General features: G+C 34.4%; 2 protein-coding genes across 3 annotated transcripts; both read right to left on the bottom strand.

Moving 5' to 3' along the window:
- Window positions 1-3,732: 3,732 nt before the first annotated feature.
- Window positions 3,733-6,380, bottom strand: LOC145638886 (tubulin beta-1 chain). Its single transcript, XM_081689940.1, has 3 exons — window positions 5,878-6,380; window positions 4,870-5,139; window positions 3,733-4,616 (listed from the first exon to the last, which is right to left on the bottom strand). The coding sequence occupies exons 1-3, from the start codon at window positions 6,281-6,283 to the stop codon at window positions 3,940-3,942; spliced, it is 1,353 nt and encodes a 450-aa protein (XP_081546066.1). The 5' UTR covers window positions 6,284-6,380; the 3' UTR covers window positions 3,733-3,939.
- A 4,912-nt stretch (window positions 6,381-11,292) lies between these two features.
- LOC145640874 (uncharacterized) lies at window positions 11,293-19,515 on the bottom strand. Of its 2 annotated transcripts, none has more exons than XM_081692107.1 (13): window positions 19,354-19,515; window positions 19,036-19,123; window positions 18,762-18,942; window positions 18,596-18,686; window positions 18,143-18,178; window positions 17,932-18,030; window positions 15,461-15,591; window positions 15,301-15,349; window positions 15,122-15,211; window positions 14,990-15,043; window positions 14,600-14,665; window positions 11,613-11,722; window positions 11,293-11,509 (listed from the first exon to the last, which is right to left on the bottom strand). In XM_081692107.1, exons 1-12 carry the CDS (start codon window positions 19,483-19,485, stop codon window positions 11,621-11,623), a joined length of 1,119 nt encoding a protein of 372 aa, XP_081548233.1. In that variant the 5' UTR covers window positions 19,486-19,515; the 3' UTR covers window positions 11,293-11,509; window positions 11,613-11,620. The 2 variants fall into 2 exon arrangements, with proteins under 2 accessions (XP_081548233.1, XP_081548232.1); XM_081692106.1 differs by having other exon boundaries at window positions 11,625-11,722.
- Between the last annotated feature and the right edge of the window lie 2,375 nt (window positions 19,516-21,890).

Genomic DNA, 21,890 nt, shown 5'->3' with positions numbered 1-21,890 from the left:
TAACCCGTTAATGTGAATTAAGTTGCGCAGTATTATTTGAAAACCCCATCTACCAAGTACGGAGTAGCAACCAAATATTGTTATTGGGCGTGACAGCACTTGCTACTACTCCGTATTATTTTTGGCTTGGGCCGATCTATTGTTTTGGACTTGTCGTAATTAATTACTGGTACTTCCTTTATGTGTAAACGTACAAATAGTGGTTGTCTTAAGGCTCTACTATAGTACTATCCCTAATTAATACGGATTAATCCCCCAATTTTGCCTTAACTCAACCCAAAACTAGGTTGTGTTCTTTTCGTTTAAATCAGTTTTGGGGGCTTTGATTTTATCGAAAAAAAGATGATTAGATTGAGAATGAGAGAGCAGAGAGAGTGAGGATGAACATTTGATAGTGACTAGTGAGTGGAATCACTCAAGTAGTGGTGTTTCTAATTTAACCGTCATCTCAGATAGCGGTTTTGCCAATACATAGAAAAATTAAAATAAATTTATTAAACGGCTGACATGGACAGCAAATCGGGAATTAGAAAAAAAAGTAGCTGTATTACTGTATATATGGAATTGTAATTCTTCCCAACAATATTAAGGGAAAGCACCCTAAGAACACAAACCATGTCGCCTCATTTTATTTTTTTTATTTTTTTAGCATACGGAAATCAAAAATTTGGATGCTACTCCGGATAAATAAAAAATGGTCAAGTAGCAACCAAATATTGTTAATGGGCGTGACAACATTCAATGGATATGTATATAGCATACGGAAATCAAAAATTTTGATAGTATTAATTTAAAAAATTTTAATTAAAATTACTGTGCATGACATAGCTTTATGATCCAAAAAAATACAAAAACTTTTGTATATATCCGGTTTACACTAACATCAAGCTAAGGGTAACTTTGAACCAATTTAGGGTAACTTTTTGCGTTTTTTGAGTAATTTTGAACATAATATGTTTTTTTTTTTAATAAATTAACAAGAAAGATTTAAAGGGTAACATTTAAAATGTGATTCTTTACCAATAAAGCGTAAATTATTTTTATTGAATAAAGTAAGTTTTATTCATTTAAGGGTAACTTTTATTCATTTAAGGGTAACTTTTGATAACCAGATCTTTATAATGGATGTAAATATTGTACACCTGTTTTTTTTTTAAAGTTTGTGAAAATAATGTTTCATCAAAACCACAAATTCACTAATCCATGAATCATGATTGATTCCGTAAGAAGTATTTACTAAAAGAAAATAGGTTAATCTTTGACCGCATATATGTTTAATATGATATGAGTGAAAATTAAAAAAAAAAAAAAAAAAAAAAAATTGATAGAGCAATTGTGGCCTATTGGTAATTATGTATACCCGAATTATATATTAGTTGGAACTTTTTATGCAATTAATAAAAATAAAACCTTACTCTGTATTTTATAATATTGTAAGCAATATAATGATTTTTTTTTAAAAAAAAAAAACTAATAATTGAAAATACACATTAAGGGCTTGTTCTCATTGACTGAATTGAAATGAATATTTTATAAGAGAAGGAAATTAGAAGCGGAGCTAAGCAGTGTTTTTAGGATCTCGTGCAATCGGAAGAGAATCTCTAACCACTTGAGCTATCCCTCACTCTCTACTTTTGTTAAGTTTAAATTGCAACAAAGTAGTAGGTTTTTATTTTTTAAATGTTTCACAAGTCACAAGTAATATCTCTTTTATCACAACTAAAAATTAACAAGTAGTAATATAAATAACACAGAGTCTTATATGTGGCTGGCCACACCGCCACTATAGGCGTTACTTTGCTAATGTAATGGGGTTACTTGATCAGTGTTAAAGTGGTTACTTCATCATTGTTATAGAGTTACTCAGTCAGTGTTATAAGGGTTACTTGATTGGTATTACAGGGGTTACTTGATCAATGTTATAGGGGTTACTTTAAATGGTCACACGATGTGGCCGACCGCACACAAGACGAGCTGTATAAATAATATTTACTCGTTTTTCAAAAAAATAAATAACATTTGCTGTCATTATAATTTATAATACTCAATTGTAAATACTCCGTAATACAAGTATAGTTAATTTGTTAATTTCTAATATTTAGAAACAAATAGAGTACTTTGTTTGGATCCTCCCCCACAGGCTCACCCCAAAAGATGTATAGGTTTCCTGCCAGTTTAGAATTGTGTGAGATAGAATTTTGTTTGCCAATCCAACTCCATCCAAAATTCATGTTCCAAACCCATGTTCACCCTGTCCAACTCAAATTGTCCAACAATTAAGGTGACTAATAAGATAAGTTTAAACTACGGAGTGATAAATTGTTGGCAATTGAAATAGACATGATTTAATTACTATCGAATCTAACAAGCTTGACAAAAAAATGTTCAATTAGAATGTGAACTTTATTTGAAATTATATAAAGTAAATTTTGGGTCAAACCCATGCTCACTCTAGCATAGGGATGTCAGTGAGGCGGGTCAAGTAGGAGACCCGCCCCATCCCCGCCCCAATGGGGCGGGAATGGGTCTCAATTTGGCGGGTGGTGGGGCGGGGATAAAAACCATACCCGCCATGGGTGATGGGGCGGGGGTGTATTTTAAGTTGTACCCGCCCCATCCCCGCCCCATCCCCACCTCATACCCACAACTATATATCTTTTAAAGCAAAATTACATACTTTTATTCTATAAAATAATTACATAAAATACAATATTAATTATAATACTTTGTACGACACTTATATTATAACACAAAAATGTGTATAGAATGTTTTATTTTATAATTCGTATTAATTATGTAAGATTGTGTATTTGAGATACGGATATTAGGTGGATCTTGGGTGGGGATTAGGCGGGTCTTTGGTGGGGATTAGGTGGGGATGGATATCCAAGTGGGGGTGGGGCGGGATGGTTTTGGAGTTGTACCCGGTGGGGCGGGGATGAGGATGAAAATTGGACCCGCCGCGGGGATGGGGATGGGGATGGAGATGGGGATGGGAAGGCCAACATCCGCCCCGCCTCGCCCCATTGACATCCCTACTCTAGCAACTCATTGTTAAACAATGTATCTAATACGGAGTATATTATAATAATGATAATGTCAAACATCTATTTATGATTCAATTCATCAACTCGAACTTGAAATCAACCAATTGTAAACAATCAACTCAACCTGAACTCAATCCAAATGACATGACTGCCGGGCAAGACAACTGGCCAATGGATGGAGGTTGATTTTAGCTTGCCAATTCCACCCACTATCATCATCCCCATATCAGCATCTATTGAACTAGTCTCACCATCCTCAACAGTCTCTCACCTCAATAAGCACGTCTTCCTTAACAAAGTAGCAGTTACCATATTGTTAATGAGAGTATGAGTTACAATCACTGTATTAAACGACAAGGCCCATTAATAAATCAGGTAGAAATAGTACTATCTTATAAATAATATCCCAAAGTTGCACATAACATTTAACGGAGGTAGTAGAATACTATGATGCATCATTGCATCCATTAACATGGAAAATAGTAGAAAATAGTCTTCACAGACTGTGACATTGAGATATACTCCGAAGATAATCTTTAACATTGGGGAGTAGGAGCTGTGTCTGCTCTGTCATATGTAGGCAGATCAGACAGTTTTTGTCTTTGTCGAAAACGTTTCGAGAAATTATTTGTACGAATCAGGGGGAGAAATTATTATTTAGAATACTAACAAAACAATCCAAGAATGAACAAAAAGCCAATCTTCACTGAGATGCAAAGATATTAAGATGGTGTAAAAATGGTACAATTTCACTTAATACAAGATATACTTCAAGAAGCATACAAACCAAGAACAACAAATTAATATAATGCAAGTAATAGTTTCAATTACGAGTGATCAAGATGGAAAAAGGAAATTGAAAGAGAAGCATATGACAACAGTTTGTGTATCACTAGCCCTCGTAAGCCTCCTCAGCTTCATTCTCATAGTCTTCCTCATAATCGGCAGTTGCATCCTGATATTGTTGATACTCCGCCACAAGATCATTCATGTTACTCTCAGCCTCGGTGAATTCCATTTCATCCATACCTTCCCCAGTGTACCAATGCAAGAAAGCCTTGCGCCTAAACATAGCAGTAAATTGCTCGCTCACCCTCCTAAACATCTCTTGGATGGAAGTTGAGTTACCAACGAATGTGGAGGACATCTTTAGACCGGTGGGTGGGATGTCACACACACTTGACTTCACATTGTTTGGGATCCACTCTACAAAGTAGGACGAGTTCTTGTTCTGGACATTGATCATCTGCTCATCTACTTCCTTTGTGCTCATCTTACCACGGAACATGGCAGAGGCAGTGAGGTACCTTCCATGTCGGGGATCAGCAGCGCACATCATGTTCTTCGCATCCCACATTTGCTGAGTTAGCTCTGGGACAGTGAGGGAGACATACTGCTGGGACCCACGAGAGGTAAGTGGGGCGAAACCCACCATGAAGAAGTGAAGCCTGGGGAATGGGATGAGGTTCACTGCAAGCTTCCTGAGGTCGGAGTTCAATTGACCAGGGAATCGGAGACAGCATGTCACTCCACTCATTGTGGCCGAGATCAAGTGGTTCAAGTCACCAACTGTCGTGCCAAGCAGACATCAACCACATTAATAAACCAGTCAACCTTTTCAGTACATTAAAGAAGTTGCAAAAAAACTGACTCCAGATGAAACATTAAATTATGAGCATGTTCTTAAGATGCGATCATGAATCAACTTGGCACGAATTTGTCCTGACCGAACTTTTTTGACAAATAATTAAGATGCGATCATGAATCAACTAGCAAGAGATCCTAACAAATCATCAAATCAAAAGAACCGAAAAATGCTTACAGCTAGGGTTGCTGAGCTTCAAGGTCCTAAAGCAAATATCATACAACGCCTCATTGTCCAAAACCATACACTCATCAGCATTTTCGACTAACTGATGAACCGAAAGAGTAGCATTGTAAGGCTCAACAACGGTATCAGAGACTTTCGGAGATGGAAAAACCGAGAAGGTAAGCATCATCCGATCAGGGTACTCCTCTCTGACCTTGGAAATCAAGAGAGTACCCATACCAGAACCTGTACCACCTCCAAGAGAGTGACATACTTGAAAACCTGCCGCCAAAATATAAATACACAATCTTAAGTAAGTAAGATCATAACTTAACACATAAGGTACATATATAGTACATGGTCCTTACTTTTAGAGCATATAATTAACAAGTCAAAACCAAAAAGTCTCAACTTTTTATTTTTAGTCTAACCCATAAAGTCTTCTTTATGTTTTTTGTGCCAATATGATACATTACTATACATACACCAAAGTGTTATGATCCTATCCATTTCCGATCTTCAGATTAGAACACCTCGCTACCAAAATAAATTTTAAAAACCCTTTTTTGTTTTTCCTTCATGCAATTCCCAACCGTTCATTTAAGATATCGACTGTTCATTTCATGAATAAAATAGAGGGGATCTCGTTCATAACAATAATGATCACCGACAATAAAAATTACGGAGTAGTAGAAAAGTCATTTACAAAGCAAACAACCCACGTATGTAATAATGTAGATCAACAGTGTTATAGCATTATTAAATTAATACATACAAAGTATAATAAAATTAACAACAACAATGAGAATTAAAATCAGATTATTAACACAACAGATTTAAATCCTAAAACCTTGACTAAATCCAATCAAATACCCACCAAAAAAAACTGATCAAACAAATATTACACATAATGAATAACATAAACATGATCATATCTCATTAAAAACATTTCTTATAAATTAACATGAAATACACAATCTAATCAATAAAAATTACATTGATAAAAATAATTAAAATTACCTTGAAGGCAATCACAATTCTCAGCCTCTTTACGAACAACATCAAGAACAGAGTCAATAAGTTCAGCACCTTCGGTGTAATGACCTTTAGCCCAATTATTACCAGCACCAGACTGACCAAAGACAAAGTTATCGGGCCTAAAGATTTGGCCCAATGGGCCGGATCTGATACTATCCATGGTACCGGGTTCAAGATCCATGAGGACGGCACGGGGCACGTATCGGCCCCCGGCCGCCTCATTGAAATAAACATTAATACGTTCTAACTGAGTATCAGCTGAACCACCTTCAACAAGGCTAAACCTCCCAGTTTGATCAACACCATGTTCATCACAAATTACCTCCCAAAATTTTGAACCTATTTGGTTACCACATTGCCCTCCTTGAATGTGCAAGATTTCCCTCATTTTGTTTTTTTTTTTTTTCAGTTTTTTGAAATTTTGCTAAAAAGAAATAAAAATGAAGATCTGAAAAACAAAAATGGTTGCACAAAAAATAGAGAAATGTTTTGTTTGCAGGGGAGTTGAGGGGGTGTAGGAGAGAGAATATATGGGGGAAGAGTTTTTGGAGGGTAGAGGGGAGAGTGCTGACAGTTGGCACCAGGGGTAAGAGGTGGAATTTTTATTTATTATTATTTTTTTTTTTTTACACTTTCTTTGTTATCCTTTAATTACAGCATTATATTTGTCAATGCACAATTTATAAGAGTAATGTTTCATCTTAATTACTCCGCATATGTTTTTTTTTAATATTGTATTTCAAAATTATATGTCTTCCATTTTCTTATGTTATACAGCTTATACTGTACTCCGTAGCAATCATAATTTTAGTAATTTTTATAAATATTGCAACATTTTTTATTTGCGTATACTTACTCTATGTCTCTTATAACACAAATTCTAATTTTATGTCTTTCTATATCTCTTTTCATGTTAAGATCCTTACAATACCCTGATGCTACAAATTTGTAATAAACTAGCCTAAAATAAAAAGTTCAACACTTCAATCTAAAGAAAATAGAAAAGTATTTTAACTTTTAAAAAAAAAATTGTTTGGGGTGATAAATTAAAAAAAAAAAAAAAAAAAAAAAAAAAAAAACCAATAAATGAAGAGGCGGGATATTTTTGAAGAGTAACCGCTTGGTTTATTTGGCAGTTGTAATTTTTATTATTTTTTTTTTTTTAATTTTTTGGTTGTTGATTAAGGAAGGTGAGGATGAGGGTGAGAGTGTGGGTGTGGGGTCCCACGTTTTAGTATTGAAGTATTGATTGATTTTGATATTCATGGGTTGTATGGCTGACCAAATTGGACAATTTTAATGGAAATTGTAGCAAGAGTACAAATTATTAGCAGATTGGATCTACCTTTTGCCAGATGCATACATATTTTCATAGTTTTATCACTGTTTTTGAGAATTATTATTACTCTTTAATCATTGATCGTAGAGTACTTCACCCGTTTTACATCATTGTGCATTGTTCACAGGTTGGGCTGTCAAGCTGGATGTTTGTTCATTTAATCAACAAATAAGCATTTAACTCATTTTTGTTTTTTTTTTTTTTTGGTGTTTAAAGAGCCACCAAGGCGGGTGATGAGAATCGATCCCAAAATCTCTTGTAATCGGGAGGGGAGCTCTAACCACTTGAGCTATCCCTCACTCTCAGCATTTAACTCATTTGTTGATTGAATGAAAAAATTAGACTAGGTGTACAATGCACCTGGATGTACATACTTCGTAATAGGTTCTCGATCTCTTCTAGTTATCCTTTCGAGATTTAAACGATTTAGTTCAAGTAAAATATGAGTCAATGAAAGTCAAATGTCTATTAATCACTAACAAAAGATCAATTTTATAACAGTGATTTAGATCTATAATAAGTTAAATTGAATTGAAGTTGGGTTAATAAGTTGAGTTGGTCAAATAACAAATTGGATGGAATGCCTCAAGTCAACAAGTGGATTTAGGCCCCATTCATTTCACCTTATTTTTGCTGAACTGAAATTATTTTTAGTGAATTGAATTATTTATACTGATTTTCTTTTATATTTCTTCTTTAAAATTACTGATTTTTGCTAAACTAAAATTTATACTTAGTATTTAAAAATTCAAACCAAAAAGACATGTATCCTCATCCTATTACACTTCTCCATCTTCTTTTCCAAGCCAATGTGCCACATGTCATCTTATATGTTTAATTTTTTTTTTTTTATTACAATATCTTTCTTCACTCTTTCATTAAACCTTTCATCTTCATCTCCCCTCTTCAATTCAACCTTTTTCCTTTTCTTATTTAATTTTAGTTCCCCTCACCTTCTTTTTTACAAAGCTTCATTGCGAATCAAAGTCTAAAAAGATAAATTTCTTTAATCATGGTTTTTGTTACACATTACACCCATACTAATTTATTGATATTTCCTCACTCATCTCTCAATACAATTATCAATGAACAACCCGTGCATTGCACGGGACAGAAGGCTAGTTAATTTTAATGAACTGAACGTGGCATGTTTACTTAAATAACTCTAATGTTGGGCTAATTTTAGGAAGGCTTGTTTAGCTGCTAGAGTAAATTAATAATTTCCAATTTCCAATGGAATCATGGTAATTATCAAGTCAATATTACATTGTCATATAATTCCACCTAAAGAATCACTCGTCATTTTAAACAAAAGCACATATGTGAAATTCATTGTTTGAAGATTTGATAAAGATTCCGAAATAAATTTGACATACAAATTAACTCTATTATGAGTAAATTGGAGTAGCACGATGAAAATAGAAAGGAGGTAACCACTTATAAATTTGACATAACTACTCGGTTTAAATAATGAAATTTTGATAATAACCTCTAAGTAGGGATTTGATATTTCGTACGAGATTAAGGGGGCATATCTCGTATTAGAAGTACTCCATTTGTCCCTTATTTTTTGCTTCATATGACTCATAAAGCTCTCATAAACAAGTGGGTCATGGAGCAAACAAAAAGAGATTGAAAAAGTAGTAGAGTAGAGGGTATTTGGTTCATAAACGAGAAAGGAAAAGAATCTAAGAAATAAAATTGAGGATAATGGAAAACAAGACCCCCCCCCCCCCCCCCCCCTTCCCCTTCTTAAACATCATCACTTTTTCTTTATGTTCTCACCGCTTGTGCACAGCCTCTCTGACCAACCATGCAAAGTTTGGATCTAGAGTTAAGTTTTCATAATCGAATTCAACCACCTGACCTCTTAATTATCAATATAAAAAAGATATCTTTCCTTTTATTTTGTACTCCGTAATAAATTTATAACTAATACTACCTCCGGTCCATATTACTCGCAACTTTGGGGTATTATTTATGAGATATAAAATATTCTAAAGTTGCGAGTAATTTGGACCGGAGGTAGTATAAGTATAAAATTACATATTTTCAGTATTCCTTTTCATTTGTCAGGTCTGATCTTGAAACAACTAAATTTATTATTTTAAAGTCAATATTACCTAAATGTTCAAAGGTTGACCCGACCCCAAATGACCTGATTCGAACTGAGTCCGAAGTCTTGACCAGAAACTCGACTCGCCACAAATGAATCAACCAAAAATGACTTAATTCGAAATTGACCCGAAATCTCTACCTAATCCAAAATAACCTAATCAGAATTTGACCTCAACAATTAACCCAAAGTCCAACCCGATTGTTAATTGACAGGAACATATACAAAACCCAAAACCCGAGTTGAGCCAACCAAACCCACCTCAAACCCAAAGGCGGCCCAAAAGAATCCAACTCAAACAACCCGACTGCCGGGTCTACTCAAAATCATGGCCCAACACTATGACCTCATTTGATGGGAAGTTTTATTGCCTAGGAATACTATTAGGTTAGGTTGACATTTAGGAAATCATATTTCCCATGAATTAGTTTCCTATGTTTTGTTTGGTTAACTTATGTAATACCCATGTTATTATTATAACTTGAACTACTTTTCCAAAATTTTGAGGACAATAATGTAATTTCACCCAAAATACATGTGAGAAGTTTGAATGACAACATAGGGTGTGGGAAATTAATTCCCATATTTTGTAGTACTTCCAAATTCTTTAGGATTTTCTACTTCTTACATTTTTGCTAACCAAACAACTAATCTTAAACACATTTCCCATGAATTTGTATTTATTGAAATGCAACCAAATAAGGCCTCTATAGTGGTGAAAATTTACAACTACAAACTATATTTTCAAGTATAACTCTCTTTAAATCTTCGTTTTTTCCCTATAAAACCAAAAAAAGTTTTCAGTTTGTTCGAAAGTATTTTTAAAATTGAAAATTGTGACAACACATTTTACGTTACTAGCCAAAAAATGGACAAGATTTCCATTTTCTTTTTTCATCCCGGAATTTGGTGAAAATTCTTACATCCTGGCCATGGGTATTTGTTGCTCATTTGATGATTAAATGAGCAAAATAATCAACATGAAGAAAAAAAACATACCCTCCTGGTTATTTGTTGCTCATTTGACTGACACCTTATACTCGCTTCCCTTTATCCTCCCTCGCATCTTCTTCTCATCTCAATATCCTTTTCTATTTTGTCCCCCTTTTTCATGCTATTTGAACTCTAATCATTCACAATTTTGGTCACAACCCAAGCTCTTGTTGCAAAATTGCAAAAGAGAAATGAGTCAGATGACATCTCTTTCCCTTAAATTTTGATCTGATGCAAACCCTGTTACTCTTTCAATAATCAAGCCACCAATGTGTGAAATGGATAGAGCAACTAGCTACTAACCAAAACATAGCTTAGTAACCAAAATTTACCCAGAATAATATTGATCAAAATCAACATTTATGCTTTCGTATTTATGTATAACCAAGAAAAAATTGCAATCAATCAATTAATCATGATAGCCCAACCCGATCCCTCAAGAGAATCAAAAGAAGAGAGGTACAACTCTTTAACTCATAACATAGAATGCTCCAGTCATACTCAACAACTCAACACAACCATAAGAGCTAACACATCAAAGGTACTGAGGCAGACCTGATAACTATCAATACAAGACTAAAAATCAACATCAAATGACAGGGAAAAAATTTGAAGGGGGAAAAAAAAATGATCAAACCTCTAGTCCTCTACCATTTATAACAATACCAAGAAAAAGATGAGATTTGCACACATAAATTTTGGGCGAACCTAAATGATACCCGCAAGGGAATCATTCTCAAACAAACCAACCTAATCAACCAAGACGAAGTAACTACACAAGAACTCCAATCTATTTTTCTAACCTGGGTCGCCATGGAAGGATTGATTTGTTTAGATAAAGGTTCTTTTGAATCCACCAAAATATATGATTTCTCCCCCACTGCTAAAATACGAATGCTGATTGCTTACGCTAACCACTGAGAACCAAATTAAAGATAGAAACTGCTACTAACACAATACCATCAACAAATGCATTATTTTTCAACCGGAAGGGAGAAAATTTTGCACAAGGGAAAATTAATCGAAAACAATTACCAAATTGGGAATAGCTGAAAATCTAAACTAATTAGTACCATCTTCAATTTCTGAAAAACTCTATGGCTTAACGTTGAAGAGCATCATTGCAAATCTTCTTGAAATTGGAAGACTCTTCTACCACGAAATCGCTGTTCCATGAGATCCAAAAGGCACAAATGCAGATAAAATTAGTAACATAGGAGTAGAGCAGTAAACTTCAATAGAAATAGAAAAAGGGCAAACGAAGACTACAGGGAACATTACAATATCCGTGAAGCCATTTCTGAAAGTTCCCATCTAGGACTCCATGGGTACTCAGACATAACAGGTGACCTGACTGGGACCCCTTGTGTGTTGAAATGCTGCAAAGATAAATGTTGAAACAGCATATCAATAACAAATCCTGGTGCTGTGCAAGAAGATATTTAAATGAGCTTTGTCTCATCTCAAAATGACTGATATTAATATTAACCCACCTGTTTTAACGACACACGATAAGATTGTTACAAGTAGATAACCGCAAGTTGAAAATTTGATAGCAAAAGAAATTAATATATATAAATAAAGAGGAAGACATCATTTATTTCAAGGGTCAAAATATCTGTCCGGAAAGAAATTGATATCTTGTTTCGACAAATGCTCAATTTCCAATAAAACATGGTACTCTATCTACTACCTCCGTTACAGGTTATGTGCAACGATTTGACATAAAGTAGAGAGGGAAAATGTCTAATAGTTGCACATAACCTGTAACGGAGGTAGTATTACATACATCAAACTCTAACTCTTAGATATAGCTCTATAGCCTTTATGTACTCACACAAGAGAACAAATTCCCCCTAAGCCTAACTTTAAACTTCTAAAAGGCTCTGATAGCTTCATGTAGATGAATATCCAATTTATTCTAACACCTAAAATTCCATTTAAAGGTTTATACTATTGTAGATCAGACGATGTCAGCACAGGGGCTGTGATAATGAACCGAGCTCAAGCTTAGGTAAGCTCAGCTCAGCTTGCAACAACTCATAATGTGAGTTGGGTGGGCCAAGCCCAAGTAACTTAAACAAGGGTTACAAACTCCAACCGAGCAAACACTACAAGTAACAGAAACCCTTTTAAAATAATCTGTTAATACTTTAAGGTCCTTGACAATTAAAAGTATGATCGAGATTCTTCATACTACCTCCGCTTCAGGTTACTCGCAACAAAGGACATGTCTGCGGACTCCTAGGCAAAAGATTGAAAACATGATTTTTAAAAAATAAGGGTATATGCTTAACTATTAATCCAACCCAAATATATATATATATATATATATATATATATATATATATATATATATATATATACAATCTTAATTAAATTAAATAACCCACCACCACCGACACCACCAAGCATCACCGAAACCAGCCACCACCCACTCACCCAGCATCACCGAAACCACCCAGCACCGAAACTGATGAACTTAGCACCACCGACACACCAAGCACCACCCACCACCCTTGAACCAAGCAAAACCCAGCCGCCGCAACCCACCGTACCACCCTAGAAAACCCGTAGATCTGGAAAACACACAAAACCAAGAAAACCCTTGAACCCACTACCACCACCAACACAGCGAAACCACTCAACCTCAAACCCACCAACCCACCCAGCAAAACAACTCACGATCCTGCACAATCAAAACCCAGAACCCCAATCAAACCCACAACCGAAACCAAAACCAAACCCACAATCGAAACCAAAACCGAACCCTCAATCAAACCCACGATGCCACCGCACCCACGAACCTAGCAACTATGTTACTTGGACTCGGATAAAGTGTCCAATTAGACACGGGTGTCCAAGTATCGGACTCGCCCATTTTCTTGAAAAAATTGTGTTTTTAGTTAAAAATGAAGTGTCCAAGTGTTGGTGTAGGTGTCCGACACGAGTCGTGTCGACACGGACACGTGAGGTAAATGAAAGAGTATTGAGTTACATAGCCTAGCAACCACGAACAAACCTTCGACGAACCCACAAACCTTTCTCTATCATCAGTTAAAGCTTTAATTGGTCAAATTTAACCATCAAAACACTAGATCTAGAGTTTTAATGGTTAAATTTGACAATAAAACCTTCGACAAAAAGCAAAGGAAGAGAGAGAAAACTGAGGCGGTGATGTAGGTGGTGGTGGTGGTGGTCGGTGGTAGTGGCGGTGGTTATGGTGGTGATTGCCATTAAAGTTGGGTGGATTATGAAGGAAGAGAGAAAAAAACTTATGAAGGAAGATGGTGAATGTAGATGGAGGGGAATGAATTAGGATGAATGTGGTGGTAAGGTAAAATTAATTAACCTTAGGGATTAATGTAATAAGAATAGATTTATAATTTAATTAGGATGTTTAAAAAAAACTAAGGGTAAAATTGTCATTTCGTAGCCAAAAACTTACTAAATAAGGAAAGAAAAATATTTGTTGTGAGTAATGTGAAGCGGCCCTTTTAGGAAATTGTTGCGAGTAATATGAAGTGGAGGTAGTATCTAGAAGTGAAAATGACTGACCTAAAATACACAATCAACTTATACTCATGAACTTTTCAAATTTCAAGTCGTTCAGTTCAGTTTGGCAAGGTCTCAGGATGAGACCAAACTTGAGTCAATCTTGCTTGATCCAAGCTTTGACAGAACTAAACTCAGGTAACTAGAGCAAATTCAGCTCATTATTACCCATAACTCTTTACACAGTTAACGCATTAAACAGAGACAGAATTTTTACTTTTTAGAAACCATGATAACTCCAACATCCACCAATAGCAGGAATTATAAAATCATCAACCATGACAGTGTCACATGATACACACAGTAAAGCTAAATTCTTAAAGCATGTGGATAAATTTTTGCATTCGTCAACTTAACTGCTCCGGTGCTAGTAAAACACACTCAAATCATGCCAATATTTTCCACTTAGGCTTCAGCATACATATTAAGAAAAGTAGCAAAGGTGGGATAAAATGTGATTACTTTATATATAAATGTTCTAAAAAAATAATAAAAAGAAAGAAAAAAAAAAGGTAGAAAGAGAAAGTGTAAAAATTGAGAATAGAGAAGGATTGGTTCGACACATAGTAGTACAGAAAAGTGGAGCCTTCACAAGGGACGAGGGAATAGTATAACTGTAAAAGAGAGCTGAAACTGATCAAAATAGCTAAATGGAAGAATGTTGGGTCGGAGGAGAAACAGAAATGTAATAAGATAATTACCTGTGAGCTTTGAAGGATCAAAGTTGGTTTTTGCTTGGGGAAGTGGATGGGTAGGAAAATATGCACCTGCAATAGAAGAAAAACTAAACATCAGATGATAGACTGGTTGATGACTGAAAAGTTGAAATATTAGACTTAATCCACAACCTAAAAAAGCAAAGAAACACAAATAACAGAAGTGGGGGCTCTGAAGGGGGTGTTTAAACACAAGCAGATAAACACGCATATGAACAAAAGAACAAGAAGAATCCAATATATGAAATTAAGTGCTTTGTTTTAAAAAAAATATTCAGACATAATGTTCAACTCAACCATACAACAGCCATACATCTCCAGTTCTTCAATATCACTTAAGAAAAAAAAAAGTTTAAAAAGGAAAACCTATCATACCAAAAATGTAAATACTCCATTAGCAACAAGAAATGTTGCCTCTCTGCAAAATATCTGCAAAGAAGTATAAAAAAATTAATTGGTGAATATATTCAAAACACAGTAGTGGATTTTAACATTTATTGCACATACTGGATCAGCTTCTAAAGGCCTTCCAAAGAAGGTCGATAATGTCTCAATAAAGTGCCTCCTGACTCCAATAAGAGAAACTGCCTCCAGGATCTTGATTATAAAATTATACATCAGTCAGCTATAAGCGACATAATGGGGATCAAACTGAAAATTCATAGAAAGGACAGGGGAAGGGGAACCTGCATCTGCAAAGTCTCTTCTAAAGCAGGAAGATACTCAGCCATGCACCTGAGGATAAGGAACGGATATTAACAGAGGTATGATGGACTTGATGGTGGCAAGAGAAACAAAGGCACACCATCTCTGAACATGGTCCTTTTGAAGTTTCACATGACTTACATTCCATTTAACCAAGTCGGAAGTTTGATATCTTCAACAGAGAATAGAGACTTCAGCTCTAAAGTTGATATTAACTTCAAACGTGGAGCTGAAGGAGCAGATTGATACTTTCTACCAATTGGATATATTACCTGTAACCAAGACATTATCAGTATGGGCCCTGGGGAACTAGGGAAGACTCAAGATAGAGAATGTAGAACCAATATGTTTCTGATATGATTAGAAACTGACTTTTAATAAGAATTGTAATCGTAGCTGCACTATATGTGTCCTCAGACCTTAATCACCTTATTTTAATTGCTTATATATAATCAAAAAAACAATTTTTTTTTTTCTTCCACAAAAAACAGAAACCCTTGATATCTTCTGGGAGAGACATTTAGCTTTAAAAAATATTTCTCGCTTCGCAAGATGGCCATGTATCTTTAGACCTTTTGTCATATATAGGTGCTATACTACTTATCTTCAGTTCACTATGCCGAAGATGAGCAAAATAAAGGACTTCATTCCTCTCATTTGAGAAACTTTAACAGCAAAGCAGGGTAACCTAGTATGTCCAGTTTGCAAATGTACTTCAGGCACACAATATGTATCCCATTAGGTACTACACCATAATTTCCAATGCAACAAAGGCAAAATAGCTTTAGCAAAAAGACTATGAAGATAAAATTTAGGAAGGGAAACCTAGTTTAATAGCTTTTGCTTTAGTATATTACTTGTATGGGCAACTAAATGCTACAGGGTATTACATGTCATCACATCCACGAGTAGTTCAGATATTGAGTAATGACTAAAGAGCTAGCCAATAAGTACAATACTGAAGTAGCACTTCCTCTAACCTAAAATAAAGATATTCTTCACTTTTAGCAAGGAAATTAAAAAGTGTGCCTGTGATTAGAAGACTTTCATCCAATTGCACAAATCTACCCCAAAAAGCATTTATCATTCCATATACTCCATAATCAACTGTAGAGGAAAATTTGAGAATCCATATAGCTTTACTGCCATTAACAACAAAATTTAACATCATTTGAGGACATTTCAAAATTTGCAAAAGTATTCATAGGCTTATAGTTGTTTGAGCTCTAATACTTGTCTTTGCAACTTATTTGTATCTATAGCCTGCCCTAAAGATATCAAAGGCAACACTCTTTGATGCTCCTACATGTCAAATGAGTTAAATATTCATTAATCTTCTCCCTCATATATAGATCTCATCCCACAGTTTTTTTTTTTTTTTTTTTTTTTTTTTTTTTTTGTTTGGGGGGGGGGGGGGGTCCTTTACCAAAATACCAGGAGAAGAGATTATCAAGTAAAAACTCTCCAGCTAAAATGATGAAGGGAATAAAAGCGGTAAACTCAAACCAATTATCATTTATTAGGTGCAGACACTGAAACAGCAACCACCTTCCATGCAATGATGGAAACCAAACATCAAATTAACCACACGCCAAAGCAAATATCATATTATTGCCAATTTAACTTTCAATAAGCAATTCAACAGCTCTAGATTCACCCCCCCCCCCCCCCAAATTTAATCAATTGCACCTTTAATGGACATTGACATGGCTCATGTTTGAGCTTGGTTTCAGAACATGATCACATTGTACTCAAAACATACCAAGAATATATTAAACCTACTCCGTAAGATATATATGGATCACATTAATCAGAGTTCAGGCCATTTATATCACGTCATATTAATCAGAGTTCAGGTCATTTATATAACATCAGGTTTGAATCATGCTGTCATCTCAAGTTAACGTCTCAAAGATAGCCACATCTAGTATGCTGATTGGAGCCAGCAATCCCTAAGCCATATGCATATAACAAAAAACGGTAATCATTGGGGGACAAATTATTCATTCTTGCTGCAGCATATTCTACATCACACATAGATGCAAGGTGCAAGGTGCAAACTGCAAAGTACAAGGCAACTAGCGAAACCCATGAACAACTTGGAATAGAATATGATCACTCATGAACTATCCCCACATAAAAATGCAGGGAGTTAAGGCTGGCAGGACAAAATAAACAGCAAGTAATTGTTCAAAGGTCCTCTAGACAAATCCCCCAAAATTAAAAATTATAGGTTAGGCGAGAGCTAAAGCTTAAGGCCTCATTCAGAGATTCTTTTCACCTTGTATCTACACTTGATAGAACTTTTCCTTAATATAACAGTATCTACTTTAATTTAGTGGTGAACTGAATTTGGGTAGCCCAATTGTAACCTTTTTTTCCTTATCTAAGCTTGTTGGCTTTACTTTTCCTGAAACGGTTTTATTAAGTATAAAAAACCAAAGCCTATGTTTTATGACTAAATGTAACTTGAAAATTTGGCAAGTTTCACCAATTTGTGGGAAACAGAATGGCTAAATGCGTGATGGAATGCCATAATGAGATCATTTCCTTAGAATAATGAGATCTAACAAGCCCCTGTTTGATAATAAAGGGTGAGTACATTGACATACCTGAAGATAAATCTTTTGCTGTTGTCTCCAGGGGCAAGCAGGGACCATATTATTTATGCTAGTGTCAAGCAATGGTACAGCAAATTTAACCTCCTCTGGCTATGCTAAAGTTTAAAAAATAAGAAATAATAGTATTATGATACTATCAGAATAAACTCTGACCTAACAAAACTTTAATTGAATAAAAACAATCATTCTTATGCGGAAATACCTTTTCAACTCCAGAACTCAAAGACATCTCAATCCCCTGAAACAAGAAACGATGACAATTAGAATGTATACGCTGACGAACTAATAGTTATTTAGATAAATCTGTCCAATTACATCCCCTAGTCTCTTGCTTAAAATGAATGTCAAGGGGACATGTTGCGATTGTTAAGATAGGAGGAAGTACAACTTATTTGACTCCATCATGCCTTCCCAAATCGAGTAATTTGAATGATCTCCCCACATCTAGTTATTTGGATAGGAATCTAATAAACACAACTTCCTTCCTCCATTTAAACATTATCACCATGTACACTCACTATGGATCGCCTTTGAGTAAAAAATTTAGGAGAAAAACATTTTCAAAGATTGATACTGAATCTATTACATTACCACGACCCCTAAAACCAACACAAAAGCACAGTCTCAGACAAGATAAAGGTATGAAGAGGCATACCTCCCTGGACAGCATAGTGCTAATTTCAAACTTCACCCGATCATCATCAACACCTCCAACACGCTTCCATTGATAAGCTGAATATAATTCCCTGGAGGATCAATTCAAACAAAGTATTACTCCCAACTCAAACAATCGAACTTGTTGATTTATGAATTCGATGAACCTGAGTTGAAGAATGAGAGACAATAATCTAGAAGGGTCCTTGCTGTTCCAGTTGCTTAAATTATGCATAGGTGATTTGCTAGGATCACTTGATAAAACAAAGGGGAGAAACTTATCATCTTCTGCCCCGAATATAACGTCCGGCGGAGCCAACGGACTCTCCACATTGTATATAATATCCCCTGTATATCCATATCCATCAACAAACAAATGAATTATAAAGCTAAAAAGTTACTGGTAATATATTGGGGAAAAAAACATAGCATAGAGCTCACATTTGATAAAATCGAGGCAGAAGGGAATGAGCAAGGTAAATCGATCATTCCATGCATTTTTCTTGGAGCCAGACCACATTTGATCAACCTAAAATTAATCCAAATACATAAATTTAGGGTTTCCGATGAATCAAATTGATAAGCTTAGGGTTTCTGACGATTCAAATTCATTAATTTAGAGATGCTAAATTTGAAATCCATAAAATTAGGGTTTTTGATCATTCAAAATCCTAAATTCAGTGTTTGTGATAATTCAAATTGAAGAACCCTAGAAATTGAAGAATTCGAGAAGAGAGAGAAAAGCGGGAAGAGGATTACCTTGATAGAGAAAGGAGAATGAGAGAGAAGGTGGTTTAGCTGAGCAGCGATGATAGGTGGAACTCCGTCGACCGCCATTGTTGTAGACTGAGAGAAGCTTTGTTGTCGGAAATTCGTTGACAAAGAAGTCATCAAACTGATGCCAAACCAGATCTTTTTTTTTTTTTTTTTTTTTTTTTTTTTTTTTTTTTTAGTTGAGTTGTAGTTTGGGTCTTTGGGACTTTTTTTTTTTTTTTTTTTTTTTTTTAGTGTTCTACCCGGTTTTGGGCTAATCCGGATTCGGGGATCAGTTCTAGGTGGTTAGGTTCCAGTCCTCTCCCGATTGTTCTGGATCTTTGGGACTTTGGATACTGCAAAAGTCGCTGGATAATTTACTCGGTAATAATATAATATACATTACTATTTCGTCTACACTTTATTTGGATGGAAGAAAATGAAGGAAAAGTAAGGAAAGAAAAATGAAGAGATAAATATGGATGAATTAAATTTTACTTGTGAGAAACTGAGAAATTAATCTTTCCAACTAGATTTGGAAAGAAAATCCATATTTTCCCTCCCCTTCTTTTTCTTCCTTGTTCTCTATCCACAATTCCACATACACGGGCCAACACGGCTAGTATAAATTTATTTCTTTCATTTTACCTAACAGTATGTTAGGATTGAAGGAAATGGAGAAAAAGGAAGGGAAGAGAGGAAATTTTGCCAATAACTACTTTTTAAATGACCACTTTTGAGAACAACTACTATTTAAAATTTTCTTTTAAAAAAACTACCACAAATTCACAAAAACTTTGAGTAGCACTACCACGTTTTATTTTCCGGAAAGAATTTCCGATTGAGAAAGCCTAGTTTGTAAATTTTCAATCAAATGTGGTATAAAAAACAATAGATTTCGATAGTAAAACACAATTACAGATCAATTATCTTTAATTTTTCATTATAGTTTTTTTAATTTCTCAATTAAATCTTAAAATTAGGGTTTATGGTAAAAAAATTGAATTAAGGGCTTTACAAAATTGGGGGTTTTGGGGGAATTGAAGTGTATAATCCAATTAAGGGTTAATGTAGTGCAATATTATCATTTAATTTGGGTTTTTTGAGGGAAATTTTATAAAATATGCCCCAAAACGGAGATTATTACCGGAAACAATAAATGTGGTAGTGCTACTCAAACTTTTTGCGTTTTTGTGGTAGTTTTTTCAAAAGAAAATTTTAAATGGTAGTTGTTCTCAAAAGTGGTCATTTAAATGGTAGTTATTCGCAAAATTTCCGAAGAGAAATATAAGGATAAAATATCTTTCATTTGAATAATAAATGAAAAAAGAAGAGAATTAAAGGGGTGAGAAAATGAAGGATAAAATTGTAATAAATTAATATTTCCAACAATAGAGATGTTTGAAAGGAATCTCATCTTTCTTCCCTCCTCTCCTTTTCTCCTCCCTATCTTTTTTTTTCTTTTATATTTCTTTATTTATCCAAACACATCGTAAGTAAACTCTAAGTCAACAATGAAGATCTTCAAGTTACTTTTTAAGATAAGTTTTTTTTTTTTTTTTTGAACGGGAAGGTAAGTTACTTTACAATTTTGAGTTTTGGCTCTATTTAATTGTGTGCCTTGTGTCAAAGACTCTAAGAGTGACCATAACAATACAACTTGATTTGGCCCATATTTTCACATATGAGTAAGTTTTTAGAAAGAAACACAAAAACTTAGCATTATTTAGGTACTAATGAAGCCCGTGCGATGTACGATTCGTTTGAGTAATAATCGGTATACAACCCCATCAAAAAATCATGAAGACGAACAGGGGCAGAGCCAGAATTTTTAAGCTAGGGGGGCGATGGGTGAATCAATATATAAATATATGATCATTATCATAACAATTTTTTTTTTCTAAATTGCTATTTATGGTTTTTCATATTAAAAAAATATCAATAATAGATTACATGTTAAAATTATTGGCAATCTTATTTTCTATGTATAAAATTGTTGTAAATCAACTTGTTGACTATCAACCGTACCACTCGCTTTAAAATTAAGAGTTTCTTTTTCATAATTATACCAATCATATCATATATATATAAAAAAAAGTGATCTATAGACAAATTATTACTAATCAATTAGACAAAAGTAAAAATTTGAATTTTTATACTATAAAGGCGGTAATTTAAATTTTTATACAATAAATACGATAATTTATAAAACTAAAAAATTACCCGATTGAAAGATTGAAAAGATAAATCACTTTTATTAGAATTGAAGAAGTTTAGTATAGATTTTTTTTTTTTTTTTTTTTTTGGAACAAAGTTGAGTATAGAATTTAGGTAGAAAAAAGAGGGGAAAAAAATAATATGAAAGATAAATTAAAAAAAAAAATGAACGATCTACTAAAGTACTAATGTGACTTAGTAGGATCGAACCTCAAAACAAAGAAGAGAAGTGTCAGCCTACTAACCACTAAACCACATGAGTTTCTTCTTAATTTAAGTGAAATAGTTAGTACATATACTAAAAAACAGCAGGGGCCAATTAATAA

Source organism: Chenopodium album, chromosome 7 (assembly GCF_948465745.1).
Source record: "Chenopodium album chromosome 7, dcCheAlbu1.1, whole genome shotgun sequence".
Classification (NCBI taxonomy): domain Eukaryota; kingdom Viridiplantae; phylum Streptophyta; class Magnoliopsida; order Caryophyllales; family Amaranthaceae; genus Chenopodium; species Chenopodium album.
This window is presented reverse-complemented; position numbering and strand designations above follow the sequence as displayed.

Bases quoted from the DNA above. Each gene is read 5' to 3' on its own strand.
- LOC145638886 (XM_081689940.1), bottom strand. From the start codon at position 6,283: ATGAGGGAAATCTTGCACATTCAAGGAGGGCAATGTGGTAACCAAATA. The intron at 5,140-5,877 runs GTAATTTTAATT...TTTTGGCGGCAG, and splicing joins GAATTGTGATTGCCTTCAAG to GTTTTCAAGTATGTCACTCT. The intron at 4,617-4,869 runs GTAAGCATTTTT...TTGGCACGACAG, and splicing joins GAAGCTCAGCAACCCTAGCT to TTGGTGACTTGAACCACTTG.
- LOC145640874 (XM_081692106.1), bottom strand. From the start codon at position 19,485: ATGACTTCTTTGTCAACGAATTTCCGACAACAAAGCTTCTCTCAGTCT. The intron at 19,124-19,353 runs GTAATCCTCTTC...GATTAATTTTAG, and splicing joins ATTCTCCTTTCTCTATCAAG to GTTGATCAAATGTGGTCTGG. The intron at 11,723-14,599 runs GTAATTATCTTA...TTATCTTTGCAG, and splicing joins TGATCCTTCAAAGCTCACAG to CATTTCAACACACAAGGGGT.